The following is a 27,550-nucleotide window of genomic DNA, read 5'->3' as shown; positions in this document are numbered from 1 at the left end:
TTCTTTCTGTCCTTTATCTTTAATAGCTCTAATTGTTTAATATTTTTCTCTTTTTTCTTTTTCTGTCTCGTCATCCGTAAAGTCGCCATGCCGGAAGCGCTTCTAAGTTCCCAACTACTCGAATATACCTGCGTTGCCTATTTTCTATATTAATTGTATGGCTGTGAAAAATATACAGAATATTTTTAAAGTAAAAAATTATTATTCATATAAAATTTTAATTTTAGTTATATATAATTGGATAGTTTAATCCAATATTTATCTATATAATTTATTTATTTTTGATTGCATAAATAAAAATAAATAATAGGGAGATTGAAGGCGAAAGAAAAGACATGTGAGGCGGAAAAGATTAGATATTCAACTCATAAATTTTTTTTTTCATATTATAATACCATATTTCATATAATTATTTTGTACTTTGAACTATTTAACATATTTTTATATTAAATTATAGATAACATTCTATACAAATTAAACTATTGATCGTATAATGTTGAGAATTTCAAGCGGCTCGTTTAGAATTCGAGCTAGCTCGACTCGAAATTAGACTCGCTTGAGCTCGACTCGAATTAATTTTAATCCAAACTTGAACTTAAATTTAGTTTTGAAATTAATTTTAAAGTCGAATTTAAGTCGAGATAAGCTCGCGCCAGCTCGGCTCGTATCCACCCCAGGCCCATTTCTCCTCCTCCCTCTTTCGCGACGTTCCGCGCTGCTGCAGCGAAAGCGAGTCACCGACGTGTTAACGCGCTCCGCGGCGCCACCCGACCCCACAACCTCGGTGGGCCCACCACCTCTTCCAGAAAATATATATATTTTAAAATGCGACGGTCACACGACTTGCTGTAAACAATAAATATTTTTAATTATACTCCGCGCCCGGTCCATCTCTATCCACCGCCCATCCCCTGTCCTTCTCAGATCAACGGCCGATGAGCATGCGGTGCAGGGATGCGCTCACGCACTGCGTTCCCGGAACATTTTCTCGAACCTCTCTCTCTCTCTCTCCTTTTTCCTGTGACGTGCAAGCGAAGCTCAAAACCCCACCCCCCAAAAAAAAAAGAACCCAAAAAAAGAAACAAAAACCCCAAAATATCCACTGCCTCCGCCTCCACATCGATCGAGGGTTTATTAGTGTTTTTTTTTTTTAAAATTTATTTTAATTTAATTTATCCCGTCGCTCCCGACTTATTCCCCGTACTTATTCGCCATTATCCGGAGGAAGCGAGGAATATAAGAGTGAACGCGAGAGAGAGAGAGAGAGAGAGAGAGAGAGAGAGGGAGAATAAGGATGCAGCGGCGTCGGGCGATGACATGGACGAGCGTGGGGAGGTCGGCGCAGGCGGTGGTGGCGCACGGCCTCCTCTTCTGCTTCACCCTCTTCCTCGCCCTCAAGATCGACCGCCGAACCTCCTATTCCTGGTGGTCAGTTCCCCAAAACCCTAACCCTAGCCCCTTTCCTACCCACCAATTTGAACTTGCCTTTGAATCGAACTAAATTGAATTGAATTGAATTCGTTGTGCGGTGGTTTAGTAGCTGGAGAATTGGTGTGAGTTTCCTGTTTTGTCTGATTAACCCTACTTTGATGATTTCATAGCTGCTTTTTGTTTTTGGGTTCCTAACCCTTGCCCTGGCTCCTTGTTATGCTTTAAATTTACTTTAATTGCTGGAGAATTGGTGTAAATTTCTTGTTTTGTTTGCTAAAAATTAAGCTGATTAACCCTACTTTCACGATTGTATAGCTGTTTTTTAGGTTTCCTTACCGTAACCCTAACCCCATTTCATGTCCTGATTTTAGTTTTCTTGTTGATTGAACTGAGTTTGTCGTCCAATTCTTCAATTGCTAGAGAATTGGTGTATTTTTTCTCTTCTGCTGAGTAAAAGTAAATTGATTAATTTGTCACCTTCTTTTTTTCGCTTTCTTAACTATAATAAACCTAACCCCTTCCTATGGCCCAAATTTGAACTTGCTTGTGAACTGAATTGAATTGAATTCGAATTGGTCTTAATTTGCTGTTCTGCATACTAGAAAGAAGCTGATTAACCCTAATTTTATGCATTACAGCTGTTTCATTTGGTTCTCTAAACATAACTCAAATTATTCTTATGCCCTAATTTTAACTTGCTTGTGAATTGATTCGAACTTGTTGTGTAGTGCTTTAATTGTTGAAGCATTGGTGCAAGTTTCCTGTTTTTCTTGCTAAAATTAGCTGATAATGCTACTTTAACGATTTTATAGCTGTTTTCTTTTTTGTTTCCTAACCCTGAATCTAATCTCTTTTTATGCCCCAATTTTAGTTTTCTTCTAGATTGAATTGAGTTTTACATCCAATGTTTTATTTGCCGGAGAATTCGTATAAATTTCTTGTTTGGCATACTAAAAGGCAGCTGATTAGCCCTAATTTGATGAAGTATAGCTGCTTCTTTTGGTTTCCTAACCCTAACTCAAGCCTCTTTGTGTGCCCCAATTTAACTTGCTTGTGAATAGAATTGAATAGAATTCGTTGTCAATGCGAGATAATTGGTGTAACTTCCTACTTGCTAAAAGTTCAGCCTATTAACACCTAATTTGATGCATTGCAGCTGTTTCTTTTGGTTTCCTAACCCTAACATGCCACGATTTAAATTTGCTTCTGAATTGATTTGAATTGAATTCGTCTTCCATGCTTTAATTTCTGGAGAATTGGTGTAAATTTCCTGTTTTATTTAATAAAAAGAGGCAGACTAATCCTAATTCGCTGTTCTTTTGGTTTTCTAACCCTAATTAACTCTTTTTATGCCCCAATTTTTAATTAAATTGAATTAAATTTGTTATCCAATGCTTAAATTGCTAGAGCATTGGTGTAAATTTCTGCTTCCGCTTACTAAAAGAAGCTAAGTAACCCTAATTTGATGAATTTAAGCTGTTTCATTTGGTTTCCTGACCCTAACCCTACCCCTAACCCTTTTCTATGCCGCAAGTTGAAATCTTAGGGAAAGGCTTGATTTGTTATTTCATGTCCGCTTTATGTGAAAAAGGACCAGTTGAAGGGAAAGGTTTCATCAAACAACAAGGTGCTGAAGGTTTCCTATTATTGTTGTTCGATTTGAGTTGACCAGTGAATTTGGGTGTTTCCAAATAGTATTTACATGTGATTTCACCAACAGATTTAATAAAATTTCCATTTCAATTGTCTGAAATTACTCAACTGGAAAAAAAAAAAAATCTAAAGGGGGTATCGATCAAAAGAAGAAATAAAGTTGAGGGGTCCATTCCAAAATAGTATAATAACAGAAAAGTTCAATTGTTCTTATGCAGTCATAGTGTTAAGGGACTTTTTTTTCTGCCCGGGGCGGTTTGGGGGGGAGGGGGGTTGTGTGTGTGTGTGTAAGATAGGTTATTGTATAACAACTATCTCTTACCATGCTTTGCTTTGCTGTGCTTGCAGTTGCTTTCATATTGATGTACTTTGAAAATAGTCTCTAGCACATTTTGCCAAACTGAGCTCCTAAATATGAGTGCAAATTGCAATTGCCTAGTTCCTGGATATTAATTGTTTGATGTATGAATTGGATAATTTGTATGGAGTATCACCTGTTGATTATAGTTTCCTTTTCTAAATCTTAAGAATGTCTGTTTTTTTTGGATGGATCTGAACGTGTGGCTGATTACTTAGTAGCAGAATGCCTGAAAATTACCAAACATTTGTTGCAAACACAAGGCAACTTCTTTGAGCACTGCAGGCTCCCCTAGTGAACTGTAGCATAGTTCTTGGATCAGTGGTGCAACTTACCTGTAGCATTGAGACAATTTTTTCCTCCTATGCTAAGGTCATTGGACACTCTCGCACCTATATTTAATATCTAAAAGTCACATAATCATTAAATAGGCAAAAACTCACCAATTCATTCTGGATATCATGTTTTTCTGAAAAAGATTTGAATCTTTCTGCATATTTTGTTAATCTGGCACTTACTTTGATGAGTAGACTTAGAGATCTAGTGATTAGCTGTTCCAAAGCTATCACCAACTGTACCTAGTGCAGTTGGCTAAGGGCTTGATGGTTGGTACCAGAGGTTCTAAGTTTGAAGCCACCTAGTTGCTTCACATGTCTACCCGAGTTCATTTCTAAAAGAATGAACGAAGCGTGTAGCTTGCTACCTTTCTCTCTCAAAAAAAGAAAAAGAAAAAAAAAACTGTTCCCAACCGGTCATAAAAAGAAACTCAACATGCGATTGTAATTGAGTTTGTTTAATTGCTCTTTGAATTACATGGTTGCAAAATAATACTTTAATGTCAATGCCACTTTTTGAGCTGTGCAGGATAACTTTTGCTCCGCTTTGGCTGTTTCATGCTGTTGTCGCCAGAGGAAGATTCTCCTTGCCAGCACCATCATTACCTCATGGTCGCCATGTATGATTTGACTATTCGTGCTGCCTTAGATGAATTATTATCACAAGTAATCTAAGTATTCGGTTCATTATCTTGTGATACATTATCCATCACGGTGCACTAATATTTGATATTCGCTTTTACATGCAGTGGGCACCTTGTCATGCTATTGTAGCAACTCCATTGCTGGTTGCATTCGAACTGCTTCTTTGTATATATCTCCAAAGCATCAGTGGTAAGTCAAAAAATGCATGATATGTAGTTTGTTATAATTCTTTGCAATATTGTTCAGGTGTATTGCACTAATGTCTTAACCATTTTAGCATGGTTTTGTTCTGGTTTCCACTCTTCAGTTAACTTGTAACCTTTGCATTTCGATCTTACTCTTTTCCTTCAATTCCTCCATCAAATTGGACATTATATCCACCTAGTAGAGAAATACCTTTTGGGCTTTGCGTACAATGAATACATGGGCATTTCAATCCAGTTTACCCAAGTAATGTACTCTTAAAGGGTGGGCCTATTTGGCAACCCTAAATAAACAGTGTTTTTGGGTTAAACACACTGTTGTTAAAACAAATGATTTTTCACAAAATAAGTATTTGGATACTTCTAGAAATGTAAAATTTACGACAAAAAAGTTACAAATAGAGTAATTTTAGAGAAATTTACACATACACTCAGTCGTCTGCATTTTTGTTACTCCATCGGGATTCCCAAACCCTCCCCCACACCCCCTGAAACCCCCAAACTCTGAACATATCCTTTCTTGCTTCTCCCCTTTCCTCTCTTTCTTCCTCAACAATCCCTAACAATTGAGGCGGACTCGGTGGAATTATGGTACCCACAGGCTCTCCTTCTGTCCCTCCCTTCCACGGGTGATGCCCCCCAAACCCCCCCNCACGGGCGATGCCCCCCAAACCCCCCCCCACAACCAAAAAAAAAAAAAGATGGTGAAGTGGGAATATGGGGTCGTCCAGCACGGTGTTGTCGGATCCGACCACATGCATGGAAGGAAGGGTGCAGGGAGGGAGGAGATGAAGCTGCGGATGCGGCCCTTGTCGAAGGAGTGGCTGTGGAGAGGTCGATTGTAGTGGGCCTTGTTGAGGGACCATATGCACACGGCGGATAGATTGATGGTGGCGGAGGGGGGGCCGAAGGTGGCGATGACGCGAGGGATCTTGCGGGCGATTGCGGCGCAGCCTAAGATGCCGAAGCGGATGGACTCTCCATCCTCTGCCATTTTGGGTTTATTTTTTTGTTTAAAAAAAATGGATTTTTGTTGACGGGTATAAGAAAGGATTGGGTTTGACGCTGAGCCAAAAAAAGTTCTCTTACAACTGTGCACAAAAAAAATGTTGTTTTCCAACTGTGCACTAAAAAAGAAAAGTTGTTTTCCAATCCTGTGAAAAATATAGTATTTTATCCAAACATTCAAAAATGGAGTATAAAATTTTGGAGTATTCAAGATTTTTTACAACCTATTACAACGGAATATAAAACTCTCTTTCAATTTTTGAAGTTGCCAAACGGGCCCTAAGATTGCAATGGAATGCAAATGCTAGGAATCTGATTGTAATAATTCGAAGGATGAGCCAAACTGAAATATGCTAATAACGTTGTGGGTCCACAGTGCAATTCACTCTATTATTTCACACCACATCTGGCAAATATGCTAATCAGTGTGTAGTAAGTTGGATGACTGGGTCCAAAAGTCAGCAACCATTGATGTTTGTTTTACAGTAATTGATTCTTTTCTATTTTTGCTCTTCCTTATTTTCTTTTGAAGTGTTTACATGCAGTTGGCAATCACCCTGCTGTTAACTTAAAGATTGTTTTCCTTCCGCTGTTGGCGTTTGAAATTATCATTCTTGTTGACAATTTCAGGTAAATTCGTCTAACTTGAACAACTCAATTGCAATCATTTTCTTTTCTTTTTCTTTATTTTTTTTTCTCTCTTTCATAAGATTTAGCATATATAGATGCCATTGTTTGTTCCTAATCTTATTCTGGTAGAATAAGCAAGGAAGCAGGTCAGTAGATCATTTATCTAGTTATGTGTTTCATGCGCATTTTGCCTTATTAGTTGCAGAAGCTCCAGAGACGTTGCTTACTGCATTTGGGCCTCCTGCAGAAGTACTTGCAGCCTACTGCGGCAAAAACCTAAAAGTCATTTAGATTCCAAACGCCCTGCTCAACGGAACGACTTGTTCTGGCTCAGCAAAAGTAGGCCAAACAAACCTTAACAGGTCTTTTAACCCTGGGGATCTGGGTGGTCGAATTTGATTTGGGTCGAGACATCAGCATTTCTCATGGGGTCTCACAATCGAAATTTCTACTCTCTACTACTAATTTTTGTATGTGTTTCAGGGCATTTTGATGTCATTTCGGACTCCAAAATCATGGTCAAAGTTTGACTTTCTATTCATAGAAAGTTTAACTGTGAATTTCTTATCCCTAAGGAATTAGGATTTCGTCTTGTAGTCAGTTTTGATGTACTCGAGATGCTCTTTCTAGATATGATGTTATTACCGACCTTCCATAAAAGGAAAGTATCAATCTTGAGAAGAACTTCTTCGATTCGGGGTAGGATTCTGGATTCTGTTCCGTCCCAGTTGGAATAGAACTCTGGTCCTTATATATAGAAGCTTTGTAATCTTTTTAATTAATGTAGTTAATGAAATTGAAGCAAAGTTTAATTTTGGGCAATATCTCTTCTCTTCTTTCCCCCTCAATTATTCTAAATCTGAGTCTCCTGTGGGAGATCACGGATCATCTTTGGTTGGTTGAGTTAGCTTGTTAGATCAAGTGGGATTTTATTTTTTCCTTGTGTGTTTATTGATTTGGCTTACAAGGATTGGTAATTTATATGGTCTGCATTGTCTTAACCCTCTAATTGGTTATGAAAGTTGGACCAATCCTTATGTTGTTGTGTTAGATATGCATGTAAACATTCAGCTGATACTTGTGGGGTAATAGATAGGCAGGCCAATATTGCTACACTGGTAAGGGCATTAAGGGCAAAATCACCAAGACATTTGTTTTCGCCTGTCAGTCAACTTTTGAGTCTGTTGGACAGATTGAATAGCTAATTGGGCATATATCCTCTGAAGGACCAAGTGTGAAAAGGCATCTGGAAATAGGGTAAATAGTCCCAATTTTAAAGCTGTGGTAAGTTACCTTATAGGTGGATGTGCAGTATCTTAAAAAACCATGATTATTAGGACTTGCATTATATGGATTCAAACTTCTATGTATGATCACTAAAGCAAACCTCTTGCGCAAATAATCATCATGTAACTTGTTCTGGCATTAAAATAGGCCCTATATTTAGGCAAACTAGGTTGATCAGTTATCTTTTGATTTCGAGGAATCCCTCAGTCCGTTTTAATTATCTTCCTAGATGTTCAACGAGAGTCCTGCTACGTTTGGGCTGTTTAGATTGGTTATATGGTGTAGAACTGTGGCGACAAAATTAGGGATCCTCATTGCCATAATTTTGTCATATCGGAGCTTCTTCCCGAACTAGGAAGTGTGCTTTTATTTTTTATTTGTTTCGTTATCTCTTATCCCTTGACATTTGGGGTTATTGACTATATGACAGTTCTGAGCTCTTAGAGGAATCGTGAGTTTTAGAACTCGAGTAAGAAAAGAGGAACAGTGCATTTGATAGCACAAGGGAAGGAAGAACTATTTTTCTCAAACTCAAACGGGAAAGGACCTGAGATATACCACACTTTTAGAAATAAATGTGGGATTCTATCCGTTCACTAGCTAAATTTATAGCTACTTTCCAAATTGCAGATGTCTAGATTTGACTTTCTAAACATCATCCTAGCTGCTTTACATGGTTTCAGATGTGGGATATTTGAAATATGCATGCTATTCCTGCCCTCAAATTATTGAGGGAAAGATTAAAAATAAAATAATACACAAGTTCTTTTTCTGTGTTGAAGTGAATGCATCTTACTAAACTGCACTTCTGTAGTTTATATTGTTTACTTTTTAACATAATAAATATGGTGAACTATGGGCTAGATTATTGTTAATTGATATTTAGGTACCGTTTGTTTCGGGAATAAGCTATTTTAAGGCTATTCTTGGGATAGGTACAAATCTTGGGATAAGCAGGAATAAAATCAATTTTGCGTTTGGATGAAAACTGAGTTTTTCTCGGGAATAAGGAAAATAGCGTTTGGATAGTTAGATTGGAATAGTAAGGATAAGGATAATTATAATTTTAACATAATAATTTTTTATCTAATTAATTAATACAAAATATTAATTAAATAATGCTAATAACCCTAAATGTTAATTAATAAATTAATTAGTAATTAATAATTTAATTAATCACAAGTAATTTAATAACTTAATGACTTAATAAATTAATAAATAAATTAGTTAATAACGATCAGATAGTTAAATTAGTCAAAAAATTAATTAATTAATCAATATAAATATTGATTATTGAATAAGTACATTAAATAATTAATTATTTAATTAGAAAATTAATTAAAATAATAAATTAATTACTCAAATAGTTAATTAAAATATTTATTAGAGTGATAAATTAAGTAGTTAATTATTTATCTAGTTAATTAGCAAATAAATTAATACATAATACATTAATTAAATAATATTTTATTATTAATTTGGTAGAAGTATAAGTAAAAGAATTGTTGTTCCACCATTTTGGTGGAACAACAATTCCACTCTCTTAACGGGTTATCCTAGGAACCCGTTAAGAGGGGAATTGGCAAAATTTTTTTTGTTTGGGGATAAAGAGAGGAATAAGGTCCATATTCCCCTTATTCTTCTCTTTATCCTTGAACCAAACAATGCCTAGAGTTTTAAGTCCTCCAAAAGAAGGAAACTAAGCAAGTTTAGAGCTATTAGGATTTCAATTTACCAGAAGCTCTTTTAACAGACTACATGTTTAACCCGACCTGTTGCTTTAAAACTTAGTTTCATTCTTTTTACATGTATAAATGAAACTTCTGTTTACAATCTGTAGTCAACATGTTTTTCAGGAGAGTTGCCTTTCTTTAATGGATTGTCTATCTTCATTTTCTTTTGGATATTACTTTGTAGACTGTCTATTCAAAACATATAAATGCAGTTTAAAAATTATATCTTGTGAGAAGTCTATTTTACAGATAAAAAAGATTAGGAAAAAGGAGAAATAATCACCCTTCAGTTCATTTGATAATGGAAGCATTCTAGGAGTTTTGTTTATGTTGCCGTCTCCTGTCTAATATTTCATTTTACCATGTATTCAGAATGTGTAGGGCTTTAATGCCTGGAGATGAAGAAAGTATGAGTGATGAAACCATATGGGAGACACTTCCTGTAAGTTTAGTTCTACTAGTTGATATTCATTTGCTTGCATCAGCATGTATGTAGTCATCACGTTATTAATTGTTTTAAGCTTCTTTTATTTGCTTTCGTTTGTGAAATTTGATGTCTTTTAACAAATTCTTTCTGGGCTTTATGATGGTATAGTGCTTTCTTTTCTTTTTTTTTAAATTCTATTAAATGTTCTATAAAATTGGTACTTTCTTCACAATTGAGTTTTCTTTTTGATTTAGGCTCTCGGATTCAAAATCTAGTAAATCGGTAGAAGATAACCATGATACACCATATTGGTAAAAGCATAACTAGTGGAACTTGCTTGACACGGCATTCTCATGTACCATGCTTAAATGGTTATATTGTGTCTCAGTTCCAGAAATGTTTATTAACATTAGGCCTAGTTTGGGAAATACTTTTCCTAAAAGCATGGTCCCACCACAGAAAATCTATCAAGCAGTGCGTGATGTTAGTAGGCAAGAGATCAAATCATGCACATATAATATTAGTTTCGAAGTATGCCCCTGGCATGCTTCACAAAAAGCATTCCCAAGACTATTTATGAAGAGAGTATAATACTTGTTGGACTATCCAACCATTAACTATAATTGATTTTGAATTTCACAAATGTTCATTTATAACTGCTGGTATTGCTGCTTTTCACCTATTCATGTGATAGGCTTTTCAGTTTTGCATTTGGAGTCATGCTTTCTTTGTCAATCAGATTTAAAATATTCTGAGGGAGTACAAATGATTTTGGCTTTAGATTTTTTAAATTACAGTTTTAAGATAAAAGTATGGTTCTAGTTTATATTCTCTTTTTTCTCTCTTTATGTAACTTCTTAGACTTATTTATGTTATATGAATACTTGTCTTAGCACTTTTGGGTTGCGATCTCAATGGTGTTTCTTGTTGCTGCTACTACATTCACGCTTCTTAAATTGTGCGGTAAAATCTCTTCCTAACTTCTTTGTTGTTATATTGCACGGAGTTTCTTTCACATCTATGATCTATCTTTCTTCACTTGACCTACTTGTCATTACTTATCTGTGTATTCTGTTGTGAAGGACTATATGTATAGTGTTCATATAATTGAGGCCTTTTCCCTCTGTATCTTCTAATGTTAAGTTACAAAGAATTACCCTGTCATCTTCATACGCAAAAGAGGCCCGAGCTGTGGGCTGAATTGAACCACAGGCCGGTTCGACCTAAACCAAGTCATAAAGGATTCAACTCAAACTATATGCCGGTTCAACCCAAACTGAACCACAGAAAGTCCGAGCCAAGTTGAACCAAAGTACAAGCCAATTCAACTCAAACGGAACCATAGGATGTCCAAACCAACTCAAACCGAACTACAAGCCGGGTCAACTCGAACTGAATCAGAAGAAGATTTAGTCAAGTCAAACCAAACCATAAGCTAGCTTAACCTAAATCAAACCTGGACGGAACTATATGTTGGTTAATGCAAACTACACAACTTGAATCGAACCATGAACCAATTCAACCCGAAAAAAACCACAAGAGGACCGAGCCAAGACGACTTAAGAATCAAACCATGAACCAGTTCAACCCAAATCTAATCCAAAGGGGTTCCAAGTTGAGCCGAACTAGAAGAGCTCAACCCGAATCAAACTCAAATGGGTCTCGAACCAAATCATAAAGGTTTGCCCTGAACCAAACTGAAGTATAAGAGGGTCCAAGTTGAGTTGAACCATAAGGGTTATAAGGGTTCGAACTAAGTTATAAGGGTTCGGCCTAAACCAAGTCTAAACGGGTACTGAACTAAAGCATGACGGTTCGACCCAAATCAAATTCAAAAGGAACGAACCAAGTGAAAGCCTAGGCCGGCTCAACCCAAATTAAATACAAAAGATACAAATCAATTCAACCAGAACTCAACCTAAACAAAGGCTTAGAGCAAACTTCAAGGATAATCCAAATCATTCAAACCGCTCCGCTCAATTGTGAGACCCCAGATAGTCCTATATATGAGATATAATAGGGCTAAACTCTTAACCCGGCTTAAGCATTTTGGGTGGTGGCTAGACCCAAGAGGTTAAGAGAGTTAAGCGTGCTAGGACGGGAGTAGTCCTAGGATGGGTGACCCCCTGGGAAGTCGGGGCGTTACATTAGCAGATCAAGGGTTCAAACCGAGCCGAATCAGCTGAGTCAACTTAATTGACTCACAATCCAAAATTAAATGACTGCAAAGTTGTTAAACTAAACAACGCAGAATAAAACGACCGCAAAGTCGTTAACTAAACTACACCCAAATTCAAACGACCGCAAAGTCGTTAAACTAAACTACACCCAAATTCAAACTACCGCAAAGTCGTGAAACTAAGCAAACCGCATTCAAACCGACTGCTATGTCGTTAAACTGAGTAGCTCAACTCAAACCGATCGCCATGTCGTTAAATTGAGCACCTTAACTTCAAGTCGGCCGCCATATCATTAAATTGAGCACCTCAACCTCAAATTGACTGTCATGTCGTTAAAGTGAGTATCTCAACTTCAAATCGATCACCATGTTGTTAAGTTGAGCAACTCAACTCAAACCGACTGCCATGTCACTAAACTGAGCAACTTAACTCAAACCGGTCACTATGTCATTAAATTGAGCAACTTAACTTAAACTTAGTACCTCAACCTTAAATTGACTGTTATGTCGTTAAACTGAGCAACTCAACTCAAACCGACTGCCATGTTATTAAACTAAGCAATTCAACTCAAACCGACTGTCATGTCGTTAAACTAAGCATTTTAACTCAAACCGACCGCCATGTCGTTAAACTGAGCATCTTAATTTCAAACCGACCGTCATATCGTTAAATTGAGCAACCCATCTCAAACCGACCGCCATGTCGTTAAGATGAGCAACTCAACTCAAACTGACCGCCATGTCGTTAAGATGAGCAACTCAACTCAAACCGACCGCTGTGTCGTTAAACTGAGCAACTCAACTCAAACCGATTGCCATGAGCACCTTACCTTCAAGTTGACCGCCATGTCATTAAACTGAGCCCCTCACTTCAAACCGACCACCATGTCGTTAAACTGAACATCTTAATTTCAAATCGACCTCCATGTTGCTAAATTGAGCACGTCAACTTCAAGCTGACCGTCATGTTGTCAAACTGAGCATCTCAACTTCAATCGATCGTCAAGTCGCTAAATTGAGCAAATCAAGTTATCACCGAACATCATGTCGTTAAACTGAGCAACTCAATTTCAATCGATTGCCAAGTCGTTAAATTGAGCAAATCAAGTTCAAATCAATCGACTGTCAACTCGCTAAACTGAGCAAATCAAGTTCAAATGAAATCGCTGCCAAGTCGCTAAACTGAGGAAATTAGATTCAAATCAATTGACCGCCAAGCCGTTAAACTGAGAAGATCAAGTTCAAATTAAATTGAACTTCACTTTGACTGCAAAGTCGCTAAACTAAGCAAATATGACCGTCAAGTCATTAAATTGAGCAATTTTGAGCGACCGCCAAGCCCATAAACTGAGCATTTTACTAGTGTACAGTGGGGATATGCCGCTTCTTAAGCTATGTATTTGAAAATTATATCAATACAAATCCATCTTTGTACTAGGATCTCTTTCTATCATTTAACATTAAATTTGGGTTTCTTAATCGAGGGTTCCTTAACACTACAAGTGTGGGATAATTAATAGCAGATTTTTGAGTTTGCTATAAGTTATGAACCTACAAACCAGATTCTAAATTAAAACTTAACAAATTCAATTTGTACAATGAATGACCACTCGCTGGAGAAAAAGTGTTCTTGGTGGCATAGACACTGCTGAAAAGTGATCAGTTGGGTACTATTTAAAAGTTAGAAAAAAGTGGTTGTGTCATATGCCCTATCCAATGTAGAGATTGGAAATACTTTGCTAAATATTAATTAACAGTTATGATATGTTGTACAACTTGCTAATGACAATCATTTCACATTTTACAGGTGATGTAGGTGCTTTAGGCTGGTGGGATTTATTTATAAATTTTGGGTAACATGCTCTGCTTTTCCTCTAGATAAATTTTCTTACATCAAAACCTCTATACCTTCTCTAACACCTATGTTCTTTTGTATAGGATTGCAGAGTGCTTTGCCTTTTTAGTTTGCACAAAGTGGTCCAATCCAATGATTCACAAGCGGCCTCATCATGGAGAAGGATGCTCATCTTCTACGGCAATTAGATATCGCGATTGGGATAGTGGTCTTGTTCTTCCTTCCTTGGAGGAACATGAACAGGACAGATTATGTGGCTTGCAGGACATTGGAGGTCATGTAATGAAAATTCCTGTAGTAACTTTTCAGATTTTGCTCTGCATGCGCTTAGAGGTATTTAACCTTCTGATGATCTGTTTTTCTTTTTAATTATTAGATAGGACATCTCTAGATGGTTGCTGCATATGACGTGCGAACATTTGTATAATTTCTTCTGTGTTGATTTGGTCTTACTTTTACTAGGACAGTTTGCTCCCTTTTTTATTTATTTCGTTGATGTTTTCCTTATCGTGTAACTGATAGGAAGCTAAACAAAGTATTAGAAGTTTTGGACTTTCTGCTGATAAATATTTGTATAATATAGCTTACCTACGTAAAACTGCATTCATCTTTGCGAGTCAAAGTTATTATCACTTACAATTGGATTTTTATAACTTTTACTCCATTTGTTTCTACCTATTCTGGCTTTCAACAAAGGCAGCTTTGAGAAAAAAACAGTTTTGTTCTGATCACTTTCTTTTAAAATTTTGTGCTTATTACATGATTGAATAGATGAGATCAAATGGTAACTTGGGAATTTTTGTTTTCCAGCAACCTTTGATCTCTTTCAATGTAGAAAATTTGTGACAAATAATTAGATCTTTGAGATTTACCCATCGCCAGCACCATTTCTACTTTTGGGTTGAACATTTAGATTAGTTGATGTTTGTTTTGGGGAAGTTTGGTTTCCCTAAAGATTAAACTGCAACACAATTTTCCACTAATTTCGGAAGCAATTCCATTGTTTAGATGAAAAAATTATTCTCTATGATACATTTAAGGACAATCGAACACATTTTACCCCCAGAAAAGAAAAATTATCAATAATTCATCCAACCATATTATTATATCGCTTTGCTATTGTCATGCCCGTATCTTTGCGAGTTGTAAAGTTTCTTTTGTCACTTCATTTGTTCAGATCTTGAGCTTAGACATAAATATTGACTATATTATGTTGTGCATAAATGTTGGACTAGTTTCAGAGTCCTAAACACTTTTTTGTATTTCAGGGAACACCGCCTAGTGCTCGATATATTCCAATATTTGCACTCTTTTCGCCACTATTCCTTTTACAAGGTGCTGGTGTCCTTTTTGCCATTTCAAGATTAGTAGAGAAGGTTGTTCTTCTACTACGTAGCGGATCAGCTAGTAATACGTATCTCATGATCTCCTCACGAGTCCAAGATTGCTTTGCATTCCTGCATCATGGCTCAAGGTAATATATATTTTGTGAACTTAATGGTCTATTTTCGTTCAATACTTTGGTAGTCGTTTATATGAAAGTATCGTGACGGTTTATTTCGCATGCTGCCATTTATTTTATATACCACAGACTTCTTGGTTGGTGGTCCATTGACGAAGGAAGCAAAGAAGAACAAGCTCGCTTGTTTCATGCTGAATCCACTGGGTATTGAATGCTTCATTGATATTTACATAGCAGTAAATTCTCGTTGGATTTTAGTTATACTCTGTTTTGAAAGTGTTCTGCAATTTCATGTTTCAGATTAATGTGTTTCTTGACTGTTATATTACTTGATTTTTATTTTCTTTGCATTTGGATGGTCTTATCTTCTACTGTCCAGCTTAGAAAGAATACGTTTTTACTTGCGCATGCAACTATCTATTGTGCGGTCTCATGTTGTGATGCTCTTTAATTCAGTTTTCTTTATTGCATTTACTAAAGTGTTTGTGCTTAACCAATGTAACCACTTGATGAATTTATGTAACTTAAGCAATATAACCACTTGATGGATTTATGGAACAAATCATTTAATGGGTGAGGTTTTACATCACAAATTTATCATCTAGTATGGTACTTGAATCCGTATTGATGAGTATGAATTGATAGTTTGAGATCAGTCTAATCAATTCTAAGGATATGCTTCTATGAGGACATTGATGATGGAAGTGATATTATATGCAATGATTTTCAGATAAAACTTGTTAAGATGTCGTGTGTGAGTTTTGGTCCCTCATGGAATAACAATATAAGGTAAAGGATCAACCTTAGTGTCAGGCAAAACCTAAGAAGAAATCTCTTGATTAAGTTGGGTTCTAATAGGTCTCTCATGTCGTAATTTGGCTGGATTGAGCTCCCCCATTTTTCCTATTTAGTCAAATCGAAAGTCGATTTTCTGAAAATATTTGACTAGCCTTGTAAGTGCTTTATTGCAAGTAATCTCATGTTGCAGATGAATGTACAGGCTTTGGGGGTGGAGTGACAAGTAGAGTTGGCATGTTAAGTATGTTTCATAGTGCATCTGACAGGGCAAGGCACTGGGTTTGTATATGGGGGGTGGTTAACAAATGGACTCGTGTGAGTAGATTACATATGACTCACAAAGTGTAGCCAAAGGCATGGAAATTGGATGAATCAGATTAGTTGGATGCAATTCTTGGTGGTTGGTCAAGAGTTTTGGAAGTGCTAAGAGCATGTTAGCTAACAAATGAAGATTTTACATGTTTCCTAGAAATAAACGGGACAGTAGTACAAGGAAGGATAAACCATCATATGCACAAGTGGACGAAACTTAGTAACATCAGTTGTTCAATCAAGTTGGGGCAATTTTGGTCCAAAAAATCGTTGACTGGAATGAAACATTCAGGGTTGCATTTTATGTCCCTGACTAAGTGAAAATTTTCAACAGATAGCAGATTTGAGCAATTACAAATTTTCTGTTTTCATGTTGGAAGGTTTGTAACAATGAAATGCAAATTTGAGGGGGAAAAAATGGGAATAGTTTGAATCTAAGTAGAAAATATGGAAGTTAATGCAATGATCTTTCTACCGCAGTGCGTACATAATTCAGTGCATGTAAATGAGTGAAGATTAATCGACAGAAGATAAAACCCTTCAATGACAATGACAGTAATGAAATTAAATAAAGTAATTAATGATTGGCATAATGAAAAGTTAAAATCTCTTGATGTCATCAATCACAAATTGCTTGAAAGTGATACATCAGTGATGAGGACACCTAAATGATACTGGCTGATTGTAAATTGCCACTATATATATATAGAGAGAGAGAGCTAGGTTGGTATACTATCGGTAGCACGGAGGCCTTCGTGCTACTAAGTTGTTTTCAATGATGCGACTTTCAAATCGACGATCGGCTCCGTTAGACTTGATCTACACTATTGAAAGTATTTGGAAACTAAATTGCATAATTTTTAGCATTATTTACCTATCTAACGAGTAGTCTAAAAATGAACGGCTGAAAATAAAAATCTCATAAAAAATGATGATAAAAGACTTGAATTTAAGATCAGAGATACTGATCTTACTCTAAATAATGAAAAGAATTTTCTATAAAAATTTTATCAGATTTGGATCGTTTTACACCGTTAAATTCACAAACGCATCGCATCTACCATTAAAATTGTCAATTTTGAGACCTTTTGATCACTAGCCAAATGATGTCGAAAAATTATAAAATTTAATTTCCAAATACTTTTAATAGTGTAGATCAAGTCTAAGTAATGGAGCCGATCGTCGATTTGGAAGCCGCTTCATTGAAAACAACTTGGTAGGCCTCCGTGCTACCGATCAAGGATTTAAGTGCTGTGGCACGGGGTCGTGCCAGAAACTTGCCGCCACGGTACGGCACGGTGCGTGCCGAGTCGTGCCGATTAAAAAAATTCTTGTATGCCGACACATAATAGCATGAAATATTTATTTTCTTTAGCAACAAAATATTCTAACTCTTTATTATGTCTTTTTATCACATCTTTTGAACTTTATTGAGAAAATTACTTACTAATTTAAAGAATAGAGGGTTTTGAGCTGTGCCATCGGCACGGGATCTGTATCGTACCGGTATCTTATTGGCACGGTACGGTATGGTGGACAGGGCCCGTGCTGACGGGCACTTTAAACCTTGCTACCGATAGTACACAAGCCTAGCTCTCTCTCTCTCTCTCTCTCTCTATATATATATATATATATATATAGAAATAGGCTGGAATACTATCAATAGCATCAAGTTGTTGGTGCTATTAGTTTTTTAGCTCTTGGATTGAGGAATGTGTGGTAAGATGATGCGGACGCCAGGGTGAGTGGGTGGTTGGTTGAAATAGTATAAATCTAACGGATAAAAATAATGCAAAGGGTCAAATCAACGGTGGAAAACTCGATAGCACCACTTGGTGCTAATCGAGTTTTCCCACCGTTAGATTTGACCCTTTGATTATTTTTATCCGTAGTTGGTGCTATCGAGTTTTCCACCCGTTAGATTGACCCCTTTGATTATTTTTATGCCGTTTAGATTAATACCTATTCAACCCAACCACCCGGCGAGTTCACTCAACATCATGGGCCCGCATCATCCTAACCAACATTCTCATCCAACTCTACAAAACTAATACACCACCACAACTTGGATGACATATTGATAGAAAATTCCAAGCCTATTTCTATAATCATATACTCATAATTATATTATATAGAAAAGAAAAGCTTGTAGGCATAACATAAATTAAAGATATCTGAAACTATTTGACAAATAGATCAGGTGCAAAAGAATGTAATAATCCTACGAGTTCTATTTTTTTTTTTTGGACTTGGAATCGAGTGAAAATAGATCAAACGTAAGCGTTATTAAGTGGCCACGCCGTCACCGTACGACAGGACTAGCGTCCCTGCCGCCCGTGCCGTAACGAACTGGGACTGCCAATAACCCGTTACCTCAAGCAAGCGAGGGCACGTACAGGGGGGGTCTCGGACCCCTCTCTGCTTGCGGCACACATATGCGTGCCGCTCGAGACAAGAGCGCACTCAGGTGTGTGCGGGCAGCACGTACCTGTGTGTGCCGCCTTTTTTTTTTTTTTTTTCCTTTTGGCTTTTTTTGGGCTTTTTCTTTTTTCTTTTGTGTCCTGGGGTAATTGAGCCCCCCCCCCCCCAGGCCACCTATATTGTCTTTTTTTTTTTCACTTTGTTGTCTTTTTTAAATTTTTTTTTTTTGCTTTTTGGCGGATGCCTTTTTTTAACTTCTTATTAATTAATATAGGAGCAAATTTTTAATTGATATATCTGATGTCAGTGGTGGGCTACGGGCTCGGGCCGCCCGAGCTCTCTGCTTCCACCGCAGACATCCATTTTTTCTTCACAAAAAATTTTGTCAAAATTTGTCGCACCGCAAAGCTTTCGGTGAATCAAGGGAACAAAAATTGATCTCCTAAACAAATTTTGATTAGATATTTTTGAAAAGAATAAAAGAACAAAAAATATGGATGTAATTTCGGGAATATATGAGTTTCTTACAATACCAGCAATACTTATATCAATATTGTCAAATAAATCTTGTATCTGCAGATGACAATATGCCATATGATCAAGCGCGACGATCTATATCGAATTAAGCAGTCATCTCTATGTAAAAATGCAAATTTAAATAATTATTGTACTTGTGAATTTTATTATTGTATTTTGATTTCTATTCTATATTAGGTATAGTTGTATTTTACTTACAAAAAGCTTACATGCATGTTAATTGATGAGTATAGTAAGGTATACATAGTAAATATTCATAATTATTTATTGGGCTTTTTTTGCATTTAGACCCCTGGCAAATTTTTATTTTAAAAATAGCCCTGTCAAAATTTAATTTGCAAAAATGGCCCTGGGCCTGCCACGCATGCGCCACGTCAGCGCCACGCGGGCCCGTGTGTTAAGTTGAACACGGTGAACAATTCACCGTGTTCAAACACGGTGAATGGTTCACCGTGTTTAGTACGTATTTTTTGTTACATATTTTTTGTATATTGAAAAGTGGAATAAGGAGTAGAGATGTCAATAGATATGGATATCCGAAATATTATCCGAATTCAAACCCGAATAAATTATATATATATATACATAATTTATTTTTGTTTATTTATACAATATATAAAATATTTAATCCATTATAATCTATCATCAAACCCAAGCGGAAATAACCTTTATAAAAAATCATATAACCGTTGGATGAACATCTAAGAAATAAAAATTATTAATAAATATTATATATAACCTTATAAACTACAAAATAACAATTAAATAATATAATAATATATATATAGATAAAATATATAAATACTATATACATTTATAAATAATATAATTATAATAAATATATTAAATAATAACGGTTTAGGATTCGATAAATATAATAGATATCATAAATATGACATCACTAAATCAATATAATAATCAACTTTATCATATACAAAATACTATAACCGGTGACCATTCACTACGTAAGAATTATAGACACGGATGATAGATAATCACCGTAAGCTTCAACTTAATCACCAAAATGCGCCCATCCTGCAGCAAAAAAGTAGACGTTAAGAACAGCAGCACTCCGTGGGCGACGAAAACACAATTATAATATTGTAATTTTAATTTTGATAGGGCTATTTTCAAAATAAAAATTGCTCAGGGGGCTATTTGCAAAAAAAGCCCTTATTTAAATATTTCAAAATAACATTATAAGAGTTGATTGGAACAAAAAAAACTAAAATAAGTTCATGCCAAAGTGTGCTAGTAGGAGGTCATGCGTATCTATCGGCACACAAGCGTGCCACGTGTCGGCAAGCAAGCGTGCCTGTGCCGTATAGGAGTGGAAACGAGCTGAGCTCGAGCGAGCTTACCTCAGCTCAAGCTTGGCTTGAAATTAATTTCGAGCCTAAATTTAGGCTCAAGCTCGGCTTGAAATTAATTCGAGCCGAGCTCGAGCGAGCCTAATTTCGAGTCGAGCAAGCTCGAGCCCTAAACGAGTTGCTTGAAATTCTTAACATCGTGCAAACTATAATTTAATTTTTATAACATATTATCTAAAATTCGATACAAAAAATGTCTAATAGCTCAACATACAAAATGAATGCATGAAATACAATATTATAATATTAAAAAAATTAGGAAAAACAACTCTATGAGCGAGTGAAAAAGAGAAAGAGAGAGCAATTAAAGTAAGATTTTGCTAGTTTGGTTTTATGGGCCCAATAATCTAAATTCTATATACATATAATTAAAATACATAATATAAATTTATATTAGTAAAATATATATTATATATAATTATATATAGAGAGAGTTCGGCTACTATACTCTATTAGTATAGACCCCTTTATACCCATAAGGTTTTTATCGTTAGATCTATACTTTTGACCATTTCTATCCGTAAATCATATTATTCAACCAACTACCCACTCAATCCTAAGGGGTCACTATTATCCTAATTGCACATCCAACGGCAAAAAATTTATAAGTATAAAGGGGTCTATACTCATAAGAATATAGTAGCCCTAGCCTATATATATATATATATATATATATAAGGCTAAATTACAGAAAAACCCTTTGTAATAACCCGCTTTTTCACTTTCCCCCCCTGACATTTAAAAACTTACACTTTGCCCCCTTGTAAAATGAAAAATGTTCACAGGAGGGTTACGGTGTGTAAAATGACCATTTTGCCCCTCGCTATTTTCGTCTTCTTCCTCATCTTCCTCAGCCGCCCCTTCGATCGGCCGCGATTCCCACCTCAATCGGTTGCGATTTCTCTCCATTTCCTTCTCCACCTACTCCCCTTCTCCTCCTGCACCCTCGCCGCCCCTCGATTTCGACGATAGTAGGAAGGAAATCGAGGTGGGTGTTGATGGAGAGGTAGGCAAGGGCAACGAGGGCGACGGCGAGGTGGCGGAGGAGGGCGAAGGGGATGTGGGCGAGGGCGAGGCAGTGGAGGACAGCGAGGCGGCGAGCCGGAGGGAGGCGAAGCAACAAGGAAGAGGGCGGAGGGGTATTTTCGGCATAAGAAAGTATTTTATAACGGAACCTTAACGGTAGGGGGTGAAGTGCACATTTTTCATTTTATAAGGGGGCAAAGTGTAGGTTTTTAAATGTCAGGGGGGGAAAGTGAAAAAGTGAGTTATTACAGGAGGGTTTTCTGTAATTTAGCCTATATATAATTAGGTTGCAATATTATTAATAGTATCAACTACTTGCTATTAGGTTTCGGCCCTTAGATGAAGGGATGTGTGGTCAGGATGATAGTAGCCCCCTAGGGTTGAGCAGGAGGGTAATTGAATAGTATGATCTAACGGATGAAAATGGCCAAAGGGGTAGATCTAAGCAGAAAACTCGATAGCACCGAATGCTTGGTATTATCGATAGTATAGTAGCTGGACTCTATATTTATAGGTAGATCTAATGGCAGAAAACTCGATAGCACAAAACAATTGGTACTATAGATAGTATAATAGCCGGACTATATATATAGAGAGAGAGTTCGGCTACTATATTATCGATAATATCAAATGTGTAGTGCTGTCGAATTTTGTGCCGTTAAATCTATCCGTTTGACCAGTTTCACTCAATAGATCATACTATTCAACTAATTACCCACTCAACTCTAGGGAATCATTATCATCCTAACCACACATCCCTTCATCCAAGGGCCGAAGACCTAATAGCAAGTGGTTGGTACTATTAATAATATAATAGACTTTTTCTATATATATATGTATACATATATATTTCGAGCTTTTCGAGCCTAATTCGAGCGAGCCCGGTAATACTCAAGCTTGGCTTGAAATTAATTTCGAGCCTAAATTTAGGCTCAAGCTCGACTTGAAATTAATTCGAGCCTAGCTCGAGCGAGCCGAATATCGAGCCGAACGCGAGTCGAACACGAGCCGGCTAGCTCATTTGCCAGCCCTAGTGCCGTACCGTGTAAGGGACATAAAGGCACGCTCCCGTGCCACGGCACTTTAAACCTTGATCAAAAGCTGTTGAAATTGTTTGATATTGGTTAAACAGATTGATAGAAGCGAAAGTGTGACACTGGTTAAAACCAATTAGAACCATTGAAATTTCAGTCAAATATTAGCAGAGGAAGCATAATTTGTGATTGAAACTGTGTTTCAGTTCAGTCCTAGTTAAACCACTCATCTCAGTCAAAACTTGAAACCTTTTCTGCTTGCTAGGTGTTCGAAGTCCTTGTTCAGTGGACTTCCATGTCTCCCCATCTAAACTTTCATTAGAATAAGGCCGGCTGAGTACAGCTTTAAAAGAAGTTGAAAAAGTACTTTTAGAATACTCTACTCATTGTTCTAACTTCTGTTTGGACTTTTGTGACGGCAAAGTTTCTTTGATGCAAGCTGAATTGTTATAGAAGATGCTAAAGTGTAGCTTATTAAGGCAGTTATTCTGGGCTCTTGAATTTTCAGTCGTGCTGGTTTATCTCGCGTGCTTTAGGTTAATTATTGGGGATTAATTTGTATTTCATTTGTTAGAAGGCAGACTAAAAAGGTAAATCTGTTATGCCTAGGGAAAAGAGTATCTTTTTCATCAGTAGTACTGTTATCGTACTGTTTTTTTTTGTTAAATTGAATGGACTAGTTGCTAGATGAACTTACCTGTGAAGAACAGTGAGGGGTATAGCGAATCCTGAAGTTTAAACTTGGATCATCAGAAGAAATGGATAGCTATTTCAAATGCATAATATCATTACTAATACCCTGCTACTTCAATTAGATTTTTATGGACTCAAATAAGTTTGTGTATTTACAACTTTTGCTGTAGTTTTTCGCAGAAAAGTTGAATTTAAAGACACAGGTGATAATAATTCTAACATTTTCTATGTTTATTCATATGTAGGACTTGCTTGGTAAGTATTTCATAGGAAAATGCTTTAAATGATATGGCGGTAAATTATGATCTTGATTGATGATTTTTCTTGCACCGTTGTTTCCTTGCAAACTGCATTGTTAAATAATATGAAACAAACGTTTTTCTCTAACAGCTAGTAGATAATGGTTTTTTTACATTTCTATATTTAACACTCCCCTTCATGTCTGGGCTTAACACTTTTTGATAGGCTCATGATGTGGACTTGAATTAAATGGGAGGGAATTAATTATTTAGGTGCCCGGCATGGCTTGAACTCAAAATCTGCTGCTCTGATATCATGTTAAATAATATGAAATAACTGTTTTATTCCAAAAGCTTAAGTTATTGGAGAATAATGGTTGTTTCATATAATTTAAAATGGTTGGTGCTTAGTTAGCAACTCCAGTTTATTGGTAACAGATTACTTTCTCTAATTGTGGAAAAAACACATTGGATTAATTTATTTTTGTAGTATTATTTATGAAGAAAGGGGAATTACGCATAGAATATAACGTCTAATGAGACCCATCTAGATAGTCAATAACTCAATATTAACTCTCGTCTTTACCAACTCTGATATACTACTCTCAGCATCTGAAATCCTGAAGTAATCTTAAGCACTAGGATCTGAACCGACATTGTAGGAACTAAAGAGAGGCCCTTTTTGGAGCTTCATTTCAATTTTATTTTGAATCTAATGCATATTTTCGACATCAGCTCCCCTCAAATTAAACCCATTCTCTTTTAGCACAGTTTACCCACACTTTTAAGATAACCTCAAAAGAATGAGGAAAAACTGTCTGAATAGTCGAGACATGTTTCTTTCGACTAGTTATGCAATAACCTCATGATATCTTGAGTGTTTATGAATGGGTTTGAGGAGATGATCAGCAAATATCTTCTACACTAATTTTAGCTACATTTTTCACACTTAATATATGCTTGATAAGTTTATCTTTTATTTTATGAACTTGCAAATGTACAATGATAGAAGCTGATGCTATCTTTTGGATTAATCATGCCAGCATGTTCTATCATTTTTATTGTCATGCTGTCTAATTTGTTTTTGCAAATAGCATCTTTCTGATGATTGTTCTTCTGTTTAATTGGCAGGTATAACACTTTCTGTGGTTATCCGCCTGAGGTGGTAAAGAAAATGCCAAAGAAGGATCTTGCTGAGGAGGTACATTTGTTTAATTAGTTCCTTGTTTTTTATATTTTTTGAGTAGACTCTGTTTTGTTTGCTATTTATCTGAGAATTTCAGAACCTCATAATATTTATAAAATCCTCTTTCTTATAATTTCTATATACAACCTCAGGTTTGGAGACTACAAGCTGCTCTGGGTGAACAGACTGAAATCACAAAGTGTACCAAGCAAGAGTATGAAAGGCTTCAAAATGTACATTCCATCCCCTGGAATCTCTTTATATTGCAATATAAACTTCTTTTTCCAGTTCTTCTATGAATTTTAGTTGATTAATGCTTATGGCGTGCATTTTGTTTGCCTCCTATTATCATACCCTATTTTATTTGGTTTACTAAGAAAGAAATTCAAGGTGGATCGTTATATGGGTGTACTGAGTTCGCAGGATAATAGTTTACTCTCCTTTAGGACATCTTGTGCACACTAATATGAGTTCTGATTCTGTGGAACAATACTTGAGATATGTCTATATGTTTTCTCAAGTTAATAGTTGTCAAAGGATATTACTTATAGTGACCCTTCGGTTCAAGGTTTGTAATATTCTGGAAATGTTGTATATTTTATATTTGGAATGGCTAGTTTGTTCCTAACTTGTTAAGCCATTTGGATTGGAAGGTTGTTAAAAACTAGTATATTCTTATTAATGGACTATTAATAATTCCCATCAAGTATGGAAATGAGAATACCTTTAATCCATGATAATTTAGTCTTCCTATCATCAAGAAATCTACAATGATTTCACGAGTTCACTAACACTTTTTATAACCATCCAACTTGAGTTGAATGATAATGACTTGAAAATTTTCAATAGAAAATATGAGGATTATTGAAATATTACAAACCGTGAACCAAACGGGCCATATAGTAAGAAAATTATGATATATGTTGTGTGCAACCAATAAATGTTTTTACCACCCAGATCTTATCTGAACAACATGGAATAGGCTATAGGACAACTCAATGATGAGAATCTCTAAAGAAACTGATTACTGTTCTCTGTACTACCTATTTGCAACTTGAGTCACTTAACATAACCTTCTAGAAATAAGTGACATTTCCTGGGAAAGAATACCCAAATCATTAGGACTTCCCACGAATTTCCAAGGCCAGCTGACTAGTAAAGTTGTTTTATTTAACATCAAATGACCAAGCTTCAATATGACTTGATTCTTTCATGTTTCATGAAATCAGATAGATGGCAGGAAAGTGATCGATACATGACTTGTCATCTGGGCCAGATTAGTGACAATTGGCCTGGAGTTTGATCTGACATAAAACCCAGTGGTCTCAAGTCTACTTGCTGTGACTTGAGCTGAATCAGCAACCCTTTTTACTTTCAAGGAGCTCCAGTAGTTTGTTTGCAGAAGCATTTCTCTCTTTCTGGTTTTGATTATTGTGCGATTCTGTCTTTCTTAATAGCTTGCTAGTCATGTATTTTTTTTCTCATTTGATTTAATCCATTGTCTACGGTCCACCTTTCTTTAAGAACAAAAAGTTAAAAAAGGGATTGTTTCTTCTCTGTAAATTAACTCTGGCACTTTTATCATGTGTTTCTTTCATTTCAGGAGAAAGTCCTTTGTAGGGTTTGCTATGAGGGAGAGATATGCATGGTCCTCCTCCCCTGCCGCCACCGCACTCTTTGCAAGTATGCTTCTGTTCCTTTTCCCCTTTTTCAAGGGTGTTATGCATTATATGCAACAGCTGCTCATTTGTAACATCTTAATGGGCAACTTTTTCCCCCGCATTTGGTATGTTTTTTTTCGCTCAAATCTCGTTTCCTGATTCCCTGTAGGCCATGCGCGGAGAAGTGTAAGAAGTGCCCCATATGCCGAATCCCGATCGAGGAGCGCATGCCTGTATATGATGTCTAAAACCTTTGGCTAACATACAAAGGACAAAGTCGATATAACATTGTATAGGTTTAACATCGCCCTTCACAAACATCTGTTTGCCTTTTGTGTGCGTGTGTGCGCTTCCTTTACTATAACCGTCATGTACATAAACCTCAGATTGTTGTCTCATAGTAATTTAGATTTTCTCTACTCAAGTTTATAGCATATATGCAAATGAATTATCGCATGCGTGTCGTGTATCACAAACAGAGCTTGTAGTAAATGTATAATATTTGCTCATTTTTGTGGTATAATTCTACCAACGTTCTAGATTAATTTGGTGTTCTAGATTAATTTGGTGATCGGTTCTCTTGATTAATTTGTGGATTTTATACTAAATAAAATTTGATGGTGCTAAATTTAATTTAAACCAACTGGTCTCTCCATATTGCAGTCATTCGGCGATACTCTTTTCTTTAAAAGTACTGTGTTTAACTTGAAAAGGCGAGATCATACGGTATGCATATAAATGTTCATTTCAATAACTTTGTTTCAGAATGTGACATTCTCTCTCTCTCTGCTGTTTTCTGAAACTTGAATTGGAATCTTTTGCATGCTAAACCTTCGAGCGGAGCGGACTACACAAGAACTTAACCCACCCCACCTCGAAACACAGAAAACAAAAACTAAAAAAGAAGATAGAGAGAGAGAGAGAGGCTACCCACTTGGGTTCCTTCTATCTTCCTCTTCTTTATATTCGGGGTTGTTCAGTTCACCCCAACTATGGCCCCTCTTTAGCTTTAGTTTTTCTCCTGCACGAGGGTATTTGTGTGAGTACCCTCCTTAAATATGTTTTTC

At 36.3% G+C, this 27,550-nt stretch overlaps 1 protein-coding gene across 1 annotated transcript; it reads left to right on the top strand.

Annotated features, from left to right (window-relative positions):
- On the top strand, window positions 1,076–27,006 carry LOC109721357. The gene is made up of 14 exons (XM_020248926.1): window positions 1,076–1,428; window positions 4,307–4,397; window positions 4,527–4,611; window positions 6,179–6,263; window positions 9,656–9,725; window positions 10,604–10,673; window positions 13,697–13,742; window positions 13,828–14,077; window positions 15,013–15,218; window positions 15,336–15,410; window positions 24,768–24,837; window positions 24,975–25,055; window positions 26,426–26,505; window positions 26,653–27,006. Exons 1-14 carry the CDS (start codon window positions 1,295–1,297, stop codon window positions 26,729–26,731), a joined length of 1,422 nt encoding a protein of 473 aa, XP_020104515.1. The 5' UTR covers window positions 1,076–1,294; the 3' UTR covers window positions 26,732–27,006.

Source organism: Ananas comosus, linkage group 15, assembly GCF_001540865.1.
Source record: "Ananas comosus cultivar F153 linkage group 15, ASM154086v1, whole genome shotgun sequence".
NCBI lineage: Eukaryota > Viridiplantae > Streptophyta > Magnoliopsida > Poales > Bromeliaceae > Ananas > Ananas comosus.
Note: the sequence above shows the minus strand (reverse complement) of the source record. Positions and strands in the feature narration are given on the sequence as shown.